This window comes from Struthio camelus, chromosome 14, assembly GCF_040807025.1.
Source record: "Struthio camelus isolate bStrCam1 chromosome 14, bStrCam1.hap1, whole genome shotgun sequence".
NCBI classification, from domain to species: Eukaryota; Metazoa; Chordata; class Aves; order Struthioniformes; family Struthionidae; genus Struthio; species Struthio camelus.
Genome location: NC_090955.1, coordinates 10,180,980 through 10,195,195, shown reverse-complemented (window position 1 = coordinate 10,195,195; position 14,216 = coordinate 10,180,980). Strand labels below are relative to the sequence as shown.

The window sequence follows — 14,216 nt, the reverse complement described above, 5'->3', positions numbered from 1 at the left end:
CAGCTTTGTAGAGCCTTTCTTTTGATGATGCTGTGCTAGACCTAGTTCTTCAGGTCCCACGGGTGAGCCAAGATGCGTTAAGGGCTAGCTCTGCTGTCTAGTGATCAGTTCTGTGCTACCAAAGGGGAGATCCAGACCAGTGCAGTGGAGTAGTTCTTCATTTTTCAAACTGGGAGATAGTATATATCAGAAAAGCAAAGCTGAGTTCTGGGTAGTGCCAGACTGAAAAGGAGCTGTTCAGTGGCTGTGAATCTGTTGTGCTCTGTGAGATGAGAGGCTCCTGAGAAGGACTGGCTGTCGGGGCAGTGTAGCACCCCAGCATACCAGTCACTTACGAACCCCTTCTGGCCTGGAGCTCACCTGAGACATTATCACAAAGATGATGATGAAGGTGACTGTGAATGAGGTGAGAATGCTCTGGGAGAACTGGGATGTTTTCACCGTAATGCTGATTTGTGTCTCTCCTAGGCAATGGTACATTCCTCTCATCACTGTGCAGTGTGCATGCAGTTTGTCCGGAAGGAGAACTTGCTCTCTCTGGCTTGTCAGCACCAGTTCTGCCGCAGCTGTTGGGAGCAGCATTGTACAGTGCTTGTCAAGGATGGTGTTGGAGTTGGTGAGTTCAAGGCGGGTGTGGTAGTGGGTCTGTATTCAGTGGGTTGACCATTCTGAAGCTGAGTGGCTGAACTGCTGTAACAACATCACAATAACGAGGAAATGGAACATGGAATGAGTCTTTCTGACAAACTACTTGTGTCTTTAATTTTAACTAGTAGTCTGACCTGATTGTTGGCACACTGCGTGGAGTGTGTTACTCCTGCCTAACAGAACCTGCAAGTCCGTAGATCCACTGTGATGCTCTTTCTCCCCTTTGTGATGTGAAGGGCATGACTGTAACAAATTAGAAGTTGTGGATCTGCTGTATTTTGCGTTTGCATCTCTCATGATGTATAGTTTCAATGTCTTTGCAGTGTTTGTAGATGAAAGCATCTGTTCCCTTTTTGTTAGGTAGAAAGCAGTAGTTGCCAGAGTTGCTTTGGGCTTCTGTTAGCCTGTCCCTTGCGCTGGCTTGGCAGTAACATGCAACTTTCTACTTTTAAGTGCCTGACCTTGTGAATACTGGGTGAAGTACTTACTGGTCTTGGATGCACTTGTGCCCTGTCATCTTTCAGTGAATACTGTTGGGCTTCAGCTTTTCAGCAACCCTGATAGATTTGTTTCACAGTTGTGTCCCTCTTGCCACAACAACAGATGGCACCTAGGAAACTGTGTTGGATGCTGTCTGTGCGTTCGCTCCCTAGTACATGTTGCACTGTGCTGGAACGTTGCTTTCTCTACAGGGGTCTCCTGCATGGCTCAGGACTGCCTACTTCGAACACCAGAAGACTTTGTGTTTCCATTGCTGCCTAGTGAGGAGCTGAAAGATAAATACAGGCGCTACCTCTTCAGGGACTATGTGGAGGTATTGTCTCTTAAAGTACCCTGGGTCAATTATAATCGCTAATGACTTGCAGAAATTTTGTTTGCAGCGTCTTGCATCTTTCATTAGAAATGCAGTAACTGCAGCAAATTTGTCTCTGATAAACATGACATGGCTGTGGCTATAGGACAGGGCTCACTGACAAAATACTCGAGCAGGTTGCCAAAGTAGATTCTGCTGTAAGGTCACCCAGGAACTCCTTAGCTGCTGCTGGCTACTTTCCTGAAGCAGAGTTCTCTGAGTGTTGCAGCTGAGAACTTAAAACTTTGATCTGCATTTTTAAACTCTTCCTTGTTCTTGCGTAGATATTTTAGGTTCTGAAATATAAGTCCTTCATCTCAGTGCAGCACAGCTGTATTGGTTTGCTTTATAACACTTTGCATGAGTTTTATTGAAACTAAAGAAGAAATTATTAAGGTTGAATGTGTAGGAAGTATTCTGGAGAGTGGGAACAGTGAGGGCGTTCAAGAAGCAGGGGCAGTGTGGAAGAGTGGTGTTGCCTGTCTTCAATAAGAGACTCTTTGGGAGGGAGGGAAGAGTCCCCACAAGAGGGCAGATGAGTACGTTCTGGGGCATAAGGCGAGGATGGGGGAAGAGCTCAAATGTAGTAAAACTGTTCAGCGTGTCTTGGTGGAGCTGTTTGATTTTGTTGCTTTGAGTTTGAATTTTCTTACTTGGTCTGTAATCTACATTTTGAACTCCCTCTTCTAGAGAAGCTGTAAGTACCTAATGCTTCCTTTCCTAATGTGAAGGAGGTTTGTTTGCTCTGTTAGCCAACATTTAGTGACAGTTTCCACTGTCTTTTTCAGTAGGAAATACTGGCTTGTGTATTTTTGAGGATAAGGGTGGTTAAACTTAAACTGGTAATGTTCTTCTGCGCCCGCTGCTAATCTTACCACCTTGGTATGTTCACAGAGCCATTTTCAGCTGCAGCTTTGTCCTGGTGCAGACTGCCCTATGGTCATACAGGTACAGGAGCCGAAAGCCCGGCGAGTGCAGTGCAATCGTTGCAATGAGGTCTTCTGGTAAGAAACAGAAAAGGTTAAAGATTGTGGGGAAAGTATATGCTGTCCTCAGGGCCGCTCCGTTTGCTTGCCAACAGATTCAGGGTGTAGAAGCATCTCAAACGCATTGCTGGAGTTGTTTGTAATTTGAGTTGGCTTGAGTAATTGGACGCTCCGGATCTGACTTCTTCAGGTGGTCAGCCCTCCCCTAGCTCCCTAAACTCCTTGGGAGGTGGGTGCTCTGACAATGAGGGAACTCATGACTTGATTGAACAAGGGGTTACAAATCTTGCCTTCTCTTAATTTGGCTAGGTTACCAATACTGATAAAGACATTCTGGTAGTAGATGTGAAGGTGTCACAGCTATCAGCTGGTAGTTTTGAGTTTTTAGGTTTATTACAAGTATTTGACTCCCAGACACACCAGTGTCTGGTGTGTTTTGAGCCTGGTGCGAGAGTAAATGTCTGTTGAAGGCTAATGATCCTTGTCTGACTTCAAGTGTATACAGGGCTAAAAAGAAAAGAAACAGCTTGTAGTAAAAATGGGGTTGCTGGAATGTCTTCTGCTCTTGGGTCTCCAGAATTACTACTGTTGAGAATGTCTGTGGGGTGCGATACAACTGGGTTTAGAGACCTGACTTCCTGGTGTCTCCATGCACGCAGCTCTCGCTCACCTGGGGCTGTTAAGATCTAACATGCTAATACAGGAGCTTGATATCCATCATTGGATTTAACCAACTTGTAAAGCACTGGTATGTGCCAAGACCTCTGTAGTCACCTTAGAGCAGACAGGGGTAGACTCTGTAGGAAGGGATATATCAGCCCTCTGGCTTGTGGGTTTTGTTAAAGAAGTCCTCAGTTCACTCTCATCCTCGCACAGGTTTTTGCGTGAGAGGGCGGGGTTTATTGGAGCACTGGCCATGCAACACTCAGCCTTGGTCTTTGCACTCTGGTAATACACAAGTACATTTGTATCCCTTTCCTCACCTGGCCTCCTGAGATTTTGGTCACCAGAAGATCTTCAATTCCTGAGTAACGTCCTTCAAAATTGATATGTCTTTTTTTTTTTTTTTTTTTTCCTGTTAAGCTTCAAATGTCGGCAGATGTACCATGCACCCACAGACTGTGCTACCATTCGGAAATGGCTCACCAAATGTGCAGATGACTCCGAAACAGCCAACTACATCAGTGCTCACACTAAAGATGTAAGAAGACCTTCATGCTCTTTCTTGACCTCTAGTCCTGCCTGGAAAGCAGGATACAATTTATACATACTCAGCACTATATTCTGCTATTTGCTTTTTCAGACGGCATATTCTGCCAGCTCTCTAGGGACTGTGGTATTACACAGCTGAACACCTTGGGAACACTTTGTGCAGGAAGTCCAGCTGCCCTCCTGGCCAGAGTGCCACAGGGATCCCTGGGGACCTGGCGGTCCTTATTGCAGTCATGGTGCGGTGTGAAAATCATTGGCAGTCAGGTGTGCTGCTCTCCCACAGGCAAAAGGCAGAATTGTGGCTGCCTCCAACAATCAGCAGAGGCATGTTTAAAGGAAGAGGAGGGGGTACAGTAAGTGCAGAGCCGCTATCAAATAGTACGCGAGTGTTCTTTACATTTGGACAATTGTATAGAGTACTGTGAATTGGAAGGTGCAGGAGTTAAGTCTTGATTTGGCAAGGACAGCAAAAGGGAGTGACAGCATCTGTAAAAAAGACATTAAGATACTTACAGTAAATTTAGACCCATGAAAAAAAATTGTTATGTATTGTGCAGTCAGGTCTATCTGTAGAATTTGTAGTGTTTAATTAAAGATTGTAGATATTCTGTCTTTATTCTCTAGGTTAGCCGTCTGCAGATTGGAATGTTTAATGTCATCTGGGGATTTTGTGGCCTGACTTCAAAACAGTTCTTAGCTGGCATTTTTTTTTTACGATAGCTAATGACAAATGTGACAGTGCTAATTAGCCACAAGCTTCAGTTTTGTTGGAAAAGCGAGTACTTAGGCAGACTAGAGATAATAAATCCCAATCCTTCTCTGGAAAAGGTGTCAACGTGTTGTGATAGAGTAGTTGCTGCTGTTCTCCTTTGTAGAAGTAAGGTTCTGTTACACGGAGCGTTGTCCTGGCATGCATTTTGCCCGCCGTTATAAATTTATAAAAAGCCGTAAAATTCACTTCCTTCTTTATACCTGTGCAACCTAAAAAGTGTAACGGAACCTGACGCTGCAGGGGATCAATGGACTGCCAATGGAGCAAGGACGTGTGTGGCTCTGACTGTAGTCAGAGTCCCTTCTACTAGCTAACTGTCTTCTGTTAGTGGCTGCTGAAGGCAGGATACAGAGCTGATTTATCTTATTCTGTAAGTAGCTATGGAAGCTGTTGTCATACGTGAACTGATTATATCTGTATACCTGAGCAACTGCTAAATGGTAGCTTAGTGAGACCTTCAGTTTTACAAGCGGTAAGAACACTGACAAGGAGGTGATGCTTTCTTGAGTCAGCAATCCAGTGCTGCAGTGCACCATCCCTGGCTTTCTGCCTCCTTTTTAAACGGAGCTGTCAGGAATTGGTGGGGAGAGGGGTGTATGTATATGCTCATGTTCTCACATGTGCGTACATGTATTTAAAAAAGAGGGAGGGGGAATTAATCATGCAAGTGTTGTCATTCTCCAGAAGGTTGCTAAGGACAGAGTTTGGTCTCACAAATACCTCTCTTTTCCCAGTGTCCCAAGTGCAATATCTGTATTGAAAAGAATGGAGGCTGCAATCACATGGTGAGCAGTTCCCTGAATACTTCAGATCCTCCTTGTTCTTAGCGGAAATGTGTTTCCACTTTCCACTAACCAGTGTCTCCCATCTCTTCTCTTTCAGCAATGCTCCAAATGCAAGCATGGTAAGTAGAAGGTTTTGGAAGCAGTTTTTTAGTGATGATGTTCTCTCCTCTTTTTGTGATATGAAGGCAAATTGTGAAAATCAACTGAAATACCTTTTCCTCTAGTAAAAGGTGGAAAAGACACTAATTACAGGCTTGTGTGTGATAGCTTTATTTTTTTTCACTGACTATGATCTCAGCTGCGTTCTGATTCAGTGCTGTTTTGGCTCCCTCTCCCTGACAGGTCCATTGTATAAAGAAGTCTCCATCTGTGTCCATAATGTTAACAGCAGAAAACCATCTCAGAAGGGAATGAAATGCTTTCCATGTAAATGGACTTGTCATCAGTTGAAAATACTGGCAGAACTGAGCCATTTCTTTTTGCTCACTGATAGTAAGAATGAGTCCCAACTCAGATGAAACTGCAGAAGGAGTTTTGAATCGTTCTGGATAACGTTATGTGCTAGACTCCTCAGTCCACCCCCTGTGCAAGTAATTGCCTGACTGTCCTTGGCCTGTGGTGTAGTGCTACAAAACGATGGCCTGTTCTTGCACTGCTCTTTTCATGGCAGAATTCATTTCTATTGTCTTGGAGTTGAGATAGCCTATGTTCAGCCTTCTGTGTTAAATGTACCACTAGGAAACGTTTTAATATCAGAACCTTATTTGGAAGATGTTTAAAGTTTTCTGTCCTCTCTCATTTCCTTTGCTTTGGGGTTCTCGGCAGCACTGGACGTGATTTAATGGAGCTCTGTGACAAGGGTGAGCAAGCACGTGCCAAGGTACCATGGTGACTGGCACTCGAAATGCTGGTGAACTCTGGAAATAGCAACTTCAGGCTCTCGTTACGAGTGACATGAAAATGATCCCTGTTGTAGCGACTTAATTTCCATCCTTTTTCCTTCCCAGCGGAACGCTCCCAGCTTTCCCCTGAAATCAGAAAACTGCCATGCAGGTTCCACTGTTGCTCTCTTTCCTCCACTTTCTTCCCAGTACAGTGGGAACCGAACCTAACTTGAAGTGTCGTAAACCACTGACGTCTAGAGTTACCAGGGTAGTTATTTTCTCCTTGAGAAAGCTGATGGCAGACTTTTGTGTGAGTTTGTTCACTTTTGGATTGGATCGTTCATATTTTATTCAGCCAGAGATTCACGTATGGCAGGGATGGAGGACGCAACTTGCAAATAAGACTGCAGCCTGCCTCTTCCATAATCTGGTGTGACAGCCTGTGCAGTGCGCAAGTATGGTCCTACGTATTGGTCCAAGCCTCTTGGGGTGTACAGAATGCAGCGCTTCAGGGTTTATTTCCATACTTGCATGGGAGGCTGTACGGCAAAAACCTTCAAGACAGGCTGGTATTTTTGGCTCACCTGTTGCGTTCCATTATGCAAGATGTGACAAAATGTGTGTTCCTCAGCTTAGCAGAAATATCTGAAAACAGATGGGCTATGTCTCCTGAAACTTTTCCTAGAGCTGTTTTTTTCTGTGTATCACCATGGGGGTTTTTTTTTCTGTTTTCTGCAGACTTCTGCTGGATGTGTCTGGGAGACTGGAAGACTCATGGCAGCGAGTACTACGAATGCAGTCGGTACAAAGAGAATCCTGATATTGTAAACCAGAGTCAGCAAGCACAGGCCAGGGAGGCCCTTAAGAAGTACTTGTTCTATTTTGAGAGGGTAGGAGACATCTCTTTGGCCAGAGCTGCTGTAGCCTTTTAACGCTCCCTGCCTGGTGCAAAGGTCATTGCCAACAATCTCCATGCAAGAAACTGCCCAAAGAGAATCTGTGCAGAATTGTCAGGCCTTGTTCTTTCTTGCTCAAAATCCTCCCCTGTGAGTCCCATCCAAACCAGTAGTGTCCTCCACAAAGCAAATCATATTCGCTCCTCGGTTTCCTTAAGCTAGAGGAAATCAGTGTTACCTGTGTGCCGCTATCCTATCTTCCTGCAAGATGAGTGCTGCTGTAGTAAATGGATGTAGATAGATATTATTCCAACTATTTCCTTTCAGGATCAGGGAACTCCAGAGTTCCTTGCACTGTGTCTTTAAAGAGACCAAGAAGAAATAAACTCTGCCATGTTCAAAGGTCCACTGGCTGTAGCAAAGTTTTCATAAAATTTCATGCAATGATTTATTTTTTTTTTTTTTAAACTTAGAATCTGTTGCAAAGCAGTGAGGCAGTCAGAGCCCCTTTGTCTGCACGGCAGACTCGATGCACCTGGCCAGACAGTGCAATTCTAAAGCAGCTTGTCTAGAAGAGAATGTGGTAGATGTTCAATGCTGCTGCTTTTCAGTGCACTTGTTTCCCCATCAGAGTGAGTTTATTCTTCATACCATGAGCCGAGTCTTACGACAAAACAAATGTGTTCGTGCTTGGCTCTCTAAACCAATAGGCTTTGGGAAATTGCCATGTTTACAGGGTGTACGTGGATGTTAGAGTTCACTGAGCCCATGTTAAATGTAAATGTAAACTCTTGACCCTTCTGTATAAATCTTTTAAGTAGAGGAATCACCATTACTTTCCATCTTATTAGTCACAAGGTTGTTGCGTGATCAGAGGGCATCCCCACTCTCAGGAGTTAGGTTTGCTCCCTGCTTTCTGCTGCTGTCGAGTCTGTTGTATACAGCCTCCGCTACTTGCTACAGGAGGTGCTGCCTTGCTGTTTTCTTTCCCACAGCATGTCTTGCCTCGCTGGACTCCTGCCCCACTACAATTTCTGCTTGCTAGAGCTTGTGCTTCTGCAGCAGCAGTATTCTGGTCTGATGCTATCTTTTCTTTCCTCATCCCCCCTGTTGCAGTGGGAGAATCACAATAAAAGTTTGCAGTTGGAGGCACAGACATACCAACGAATCCAGGAGAAAATTCAAGAAAGGGTTATGAACAACTTGGGAACATGGATAGACTGGCAATACCTACAAAATGCTGCAAAGCTACTTGCAAAGGTAGGTAGTTGTGGCTTGTTTGGCACAGAGAAGAGAATGTACGCACCGGAATGCTAAATTCGCAATACCAAGTGAAAGGAGGGGAATTTGGAGATTATGGGTATGTGGGACAGTATCTCTGGTCTAGAACATGAGCCAGCCAAAAATCAGCTGGAATTGACCTCTGTGAAATTAGCTGTATCCGTTCTTCCAAGGAAGGGGTAAAATATTCCGCCATGAGATGCCCAGTCACCCTTGTCAGAAGGATAGCTCCTCTGTCGATGTTGGTCACGCAAATGCGATTGTGCTGACTTACAAGTCTAAGACTCTTTTCCTTCTTTTCTTTCCTCCCTAACCCAACGATAGTGTCGTTATACCCTGCAGTACACGTATCCATATGCCTACTACATGGAGTCTGGTCCCAGGAAGAAACTGGTAAGACTTTTTTTTTTTGCTGGTAGTCTCTTGGGGTGTAGTTGGCAGCATATTGGGTGAAATGAATAGGCAGGCATCTCACTTTAATTGCAGAGATTGGCGCTGTCTGAAATATTGTTTAATCGGATAGTTGCCACCCTTTTCAAATGTATCTTAAAGGGAAAAAGCGACAGCTCACCTGAGTTCTCCCCCTTCTGAGTAAAGATTTTTTTTAGTGTTGCTATGATAATTATGTCTCATTTCAAAGACCTAGTTTACACATTCCATAAATGTATTAGTGTTATTACATAATGCAAAAATTATGGTTTTCAATATGTTAGGATTTTTTCCTAAAGACTTTTCATGGTTCTGGATTGCCACGAACAAGTACCTGGCCTTGGTCACTGCTATCTGTTGCTTTTTATCGAGGCAAGAGAGTTATTGGTAACAGGCTGATTGTCCAGGAGACTCCAAAAGGAATAGCAGAAAGTCAGCTGGAGCGCAGAGAATTAGCGAAGGCACATTTCCTTGAGAAGTCTCAGCCTTAAAACTACTAACTAAATTGTTGTTTAACTGGGGAGTTACCAGATTCTGTGAGTGCTGAGCTGCTTGCTTTTCTTTTCCTGAGTTTGGGGTAAGGACAGGACAAGCACGTGTGGTTTTGCACCTTTCCTTTTCATTTGGGGTTCACCAACAGCTCAGTCATCTGATACGTTACATTATTTATTTTTCCAGGGCAGCACTTACCCTAGCAAGCAATTTATCCAGAATGGTGTGAGGCTGGAAGTGTAGTTTTGTCCCCTGGTTAGACTGTCATGTTGCTCTGGGCCATATTTCATGTGAAGAGCTGCTGGAGGATAGTTTTTCCAGCCTTGAATCAGAGTGTAACTTTGCCAGTTGTGGACCTTCTGATTCCTGCTCTCGGCTCCTTGCTGGCTTGGAGGCTGGACATGTCCCAAAATAGTCCTGAATTCACTGGACATACCAGTCTGAGAAGAGATTGTTTCTTTGACTTAGTTGTCCAGTAAAATATGTTATCGGAGCTCTCCATAGCATTAGGTGTATTCGCCAGGCAGTGGACAGATGTTCTCTTCTGGATCTGACTGCCAGTGGAACAAGTTACTGCCCTCAGCTGTGGTTAGCAGGCCCTCAGCTCTGCCTGCAGTGTTACTCCTGTGAGCATTTCCTAACCTGTTTCTGGCAAAATGAGCTGAGATAGTAGATATTTGTCACTTCACTGTTCTTAGGCTGGCATGGTTAATTTTTGAGTGATGCAGGTCAGGGAGTGCTCACATGAGGAATTCCTGGAAGGAGTGATAATGTGCAGCTGAGGATGAATAGATGAAGGTAGATGGGGAGGAGGCACGAACCTGCTTCGCTTACACAGCGATCAGCAGAACGCGTTTGTCTGCACTTCAAGCATAGCTTGTGGTATGAAGCTGCTCCACTGAACGAGTTTCTTTTTACTGTGAAATTGTGCTATTTGCAGTTTGAATACCAGCAGGCCCAGTTGGAAGCTGAAATTGAAAATCTCTCGTGGAAGGTGGAACGAGCAGACAGCTATGACAGAGGGGTGAGTCTTCTGCTTGCTTGAGTCTGCTGGCCAGATTTTGTTATGGACAGGCTTAACACCTCTGCCAGAGAGCTAAAGCGGTCAAGGGAGGGTACTGAGAAACTAGATCTTGAGTCTGGCCTTTCTTCCTGTAGGCAACAGATGTTGCAGAGGTGGAGATTTCACTGCCTCAGGGGAGGGGAGGAGGGCTGAGTAAGTCCTGCAGAACTGAAATGGGACCAGTAAAGCTCTGGAGGAAGCTGCATTCAGCCCTCGTTGATTAAGAGCAGATTCCTTAGCTTTTTAAGACAGAGCAGGAGCCAGGTAACTGCAGAGGGAGCCCATGTCAAGAGGAAGAAACCCTTGTGACCCAGAATGCATATGCAGTGTGGAGATTGGTGCTTCTCAGACTAGAGCAGAGTACCTCCCTGAAGAAAATGAACCCCTCTCTGAGGAGTTCACGCTAACGGTTTCTGCCTTCTTTTTTTCCAGGACTTGGAGAATCAGATGCACATAGCAGAGCAGAGACGGAGGACCCTGCTGAAAGACTTCCATGACACATAAGGCAGGAGGAAGTGACAGAGTGCAGGGGTGAGAGCAGCGAGTGAAGTGATGGCAGCTTCACCGTGATGAGCAGGCACTGCCTCTGGGAGAACATGGCCAAGGACAAAGCCACCCCTCCCCTTGCAAGTCAGACACATGCAAACACCACATCTTAGTCCAGTTTGTTCTCTTATCTTTCTGTTTCTGTTTCTGCCAGGCTAGAGGCCAGAGTTCAGATTGGCATATTTCCTGGGACATTTCCCTCCTGCCCTTGATGGTTTCAGAAGGGGAGGGATTTTTTTCTCTGAATGGCTGTTAATAGTATTAGATCATTACAATTTATGTAATTTTCAACGGTTGTACAATTATACAAACAAACCTTAGAATAACACACAACCCTTTTTAAAAATAAATTGGCAGTGGAGTGTTTTTCCTTAATCTGCTTGTAAATTTAATGGGCTTTTCCCCCTCTCCCCTCCTCTGACCCAAAAATCTTCCCAGGCCCTGAAGGAGGTTACAAAATAACTCGACTAGATTTCCTGATCCTCCTCTAACCAGGGCTTTGTAGCATTGGCATTGCATGGGAGAGTGGCTGGTGTTAAGAGTGGCTGCTGCTGTGTCTGACCTGACAGTACCAGCAGTGGCTATGATTTAGTGCAATTACATGTGGCATCTCCTCTCTCATAAATCAGCTGTGCAAAATCCTGCGGCATAAATGAAAGTGAACAGAGGAATTGTAGGAGAGAGACTGGGTTAGCACAGGGGGACATGCCTTGAGTCAAGTCAGATCCTTGCATTTGATGAATTTTAGGTCTTCCATGTAGATTATTGCTTTACTTGTTTTTGTGGGGAGGGCGTTGTATTGCCAAAGTGAATGACGAGGGCATAATAGCATTACAGTTTTTAATCAAGGCTTGGGGCTTTTGCAGAATGAAACAATCCCTGTTATAACAGTGCCATACAACCTGGTAAAGATTAGTTGTGCCTGCTAGGTAACATGATTGAGAAAGGTTGATCGCATTCATCAAGGTGAAACTAAACGCCACTACATCAGGAGGCGGAACGATTATGTACAACACGTTCCCTGGCACATGTTGGCAATGTGGACAGGCACTTGAATACAGGTGCACTGCTTGTGCAGAGCCAGGCAGAAAATTAACTGACAAAATTAATTTATTTGTATATTAGTATTGATGCTGGTGGGGACTTATCAGAAAATTAATTGTTAGGAGCATGTGGAACTTTTTTATTAACGTTCTTTTTCTAATGTAAAATATACACTAAAATAAAAATGTGAAAACCCAGTTCATCTTAGCAGGGGCTTGACATGAAAATGGTTACTTAATGCTGATGCTTGCCTGTTTGCTATAGGAAGCAGGTCATGCGTTAAGATTTCACAGGCATGTATGTCACCTGCGCCAGGAACATGTTGTATGCAGGCCAGTAAGGTGGAGCTGGAGTCTCTGATGTGAACAAATCTTCACTTCTATGGGGAAGTCATGGGATTCCCTTCCATGCCACATTTGGAAGCGTTGCTTTTGGTGCATCCCTGTACTCTCATGTTGTTCTTGGACAATGTCATTTGACAAAGATTGAACTGGAGGGGGAAAAGTCCTAAATTCCTGCTTGTCAGAATAAGCTAACTTTGCTTTTTGGAGCCATTTCTCATCTACCCGAGATGTGTGAGAGGGGCATTTGCAGCATATTTAACTTGGCAGGTAGATTTTAACAAGAGAGATTTATCAGTTTAAAAGAGGAATAGCTGTCACGTGAACTAATGCTGTGGCCGTTCCCTCTTTAGCCTGGAGCCGTGGGGGTAGATATTGCCTTTTTCCAGCCTGTTTCCTTTCTCCTGGCCTCATTCCCTCCTCTGCTCCCAGCAGCAGCCTCTTTGTGCTCTCCTCAAAATATATTCCACCGATCTGTCTCTTCCTTTCCCCTTCCCAAGCGATTCCCAAAGTCTGGGGATGCTGGGCACGGGGGAAGGGATGAGCATGGGAGAAAGTTTACTGTGTACCCAGCAGTTTACAGTGTCTAGAGCTAATGTTTAAACCGTTCTTTAAAGATGTAATGTGCATGGTACTAATCTAGGATAAAAGCTGGTATTCTTGTTGTCTAAATGTGACTGGCTAACACCCAATCTCTTTGCAGAACAGGTATGTGGAGTTTCCTAATCCCAAAGAGCACTCTCACCGTTGTCACACAGTTGTCTGGCTTTGAGCTACATGAGAAGGGTTTTTGTCTCTCTCCATCCCTCCCTCTCCCATGCCCCCACAAAAATGCTTGGCTAAGAATCCTTGTGTGTAGAAAAACTGGGCCGAATAGCTGCGGCCAAACTTACTAACCGGGCTGCTGAGGTGCTTGGCTGAGGAGTAGTAATACATATTGCATCGAGTGCCCCCTAATTCTTTGAAATGTCATGACACTAGAGCCTTTTTGGCAGCTTTATTTAAAACACACACGCACACACACACCCTTTAAGAAGGCTGTGAATGTCCTGGTTTGCATGCGCAGATCCTGTTTCTATGCTCACTGGGAAAACAACAGGACTTTGCTTTTGCAGCCCAGGCAGGGTGACTTCTGTATTAATGTCATACAGAAAGTCACAGACTCCGAGATGAAACCTGCAGAGCACAGGGAATGGGGGCTGTTTGTGTCAAGTGCCTGATGCTGCTCGAGAGGCCGGTGACAGGCAGGAAGGAAGACAGGCTGTTTTTTTTTTTTTTTCCCCTTCTAATAGCTGGGTACACAGCCCTATTAAAGTCAGTGAGGTTACATGAATGTGGGTGGTTAGAAACAGGCTTGTGAGGTACAAGTTTCCCTTTGATGCGTTACCCCTGCAGCTGTGGAAGGTTTGTTCCCTTTTTTCGTTTTACATTGGTTCCCATTCCTGCACCAGCCTGACACCTCCTCACCCTTGCATCTGCTACTCTCATTTCAGCTTTGCTTGTGTTAGTGCATTGGCTGCCTCATCTCTTAATAGTCCTCAGGCTTCCCAGACTGTAACAAAAAGTTTTCTACTGACAACGTAAACTGCATGACTGCTGCTCCACGCACTGAGGAATGGGCCGTGCCGATGTGGAACAGCAGGAGGTTTCTGTACTATAATCTTGCACTCTTCAATTTTAGACTTTTTAAGCGGGTGAAAAATAGAACTTTATTTTTAAATGAGACACTTGTTCCGGGGCTTCCTTTCCATGCCCGGGTCTGGTCAGGTGGTTCAGGTTTTGGGGCGGCAGGTGCTGCGGAGGGGGGAAGCCCCGTGTCCCAGAGGGGTGGCACCGGGGGTCCCACGAAGCAGCTGCCCCCCCCCCCCCCAGCTTTTCTTCACAGGCGCTGGAGAGGGGCAGGGGAAACAGACGTTTGCGGTTGGTGTATTGGAAATAAATTGTGACTTTCTAATTTTAGAGGTGTGCCGGCTCTTCATTTGGG

General features: G+C 45.0%; 1 protein-coding gene across 7 annotated transcripts in view; it reads left to right on the top strand.

Moving 5' to 3' along the window:
• The window catches only part of ARIH2 (ariadne RBR E3 ubiquitin protein ligase 2), a 36,121-nt gene extending 21,930 nt beyond the window's left edge, over positions 1-14,191 (top strand). For 3 of the 7 annotated variants that reach the window (XM_068907293.1, XM_068907299.1, XM_068907294.1), the window contains 12 exons: positions 469-616; positions 1,341-1,462; positions 2,396-2,505; positions 3,571-3,688; positions 5,206-5,256; positions 5,354-5,375; positions 5,599-5,748; positions 6,879-7,030; positions 8,153-8,296; positions 8,642-8,710; positions 10,179-10,262; positions 10,734-14,191. In XM_068907293.1, the coding sequence (XP_068763394.1) occupies positions 469-616; positions 1,341-1,462; positions 2,396-2,505; positions 3,571-3,688; positions 5,206-5,256; positions 5,354-5,375; positions 5,599-5,748; positions 6,879-7,030; positions 8,153-8,296; positions 8,642-8,710; positions 10,179-10,262; positions 10,734-10,805 (1,242 nt within the window). In that variant the 3' untranslated portion in view covers positions 10,806-14,191. The remainder of the gene's footprint in view (positions 1-468; positions 617-1,340; positions 1,463-2,395; positions 2,506-3,570; positions 3,689-5,205; positions 5,257-5,353; positions 5,376-5,598; positions 5,749-6,878; positions 7,031-8,152; positions 8,297-8,641; positions 8,711-10,178; positions 10,263-10,733) is intronic. The other 4 variants (XM_068907295.1, XM_068907298.1, XM_068907296.1 and 1 more) reach the window with 2 other exon arrangements.
• Positions 14,192-14,216: the final 25 nt, after the last annotated feature.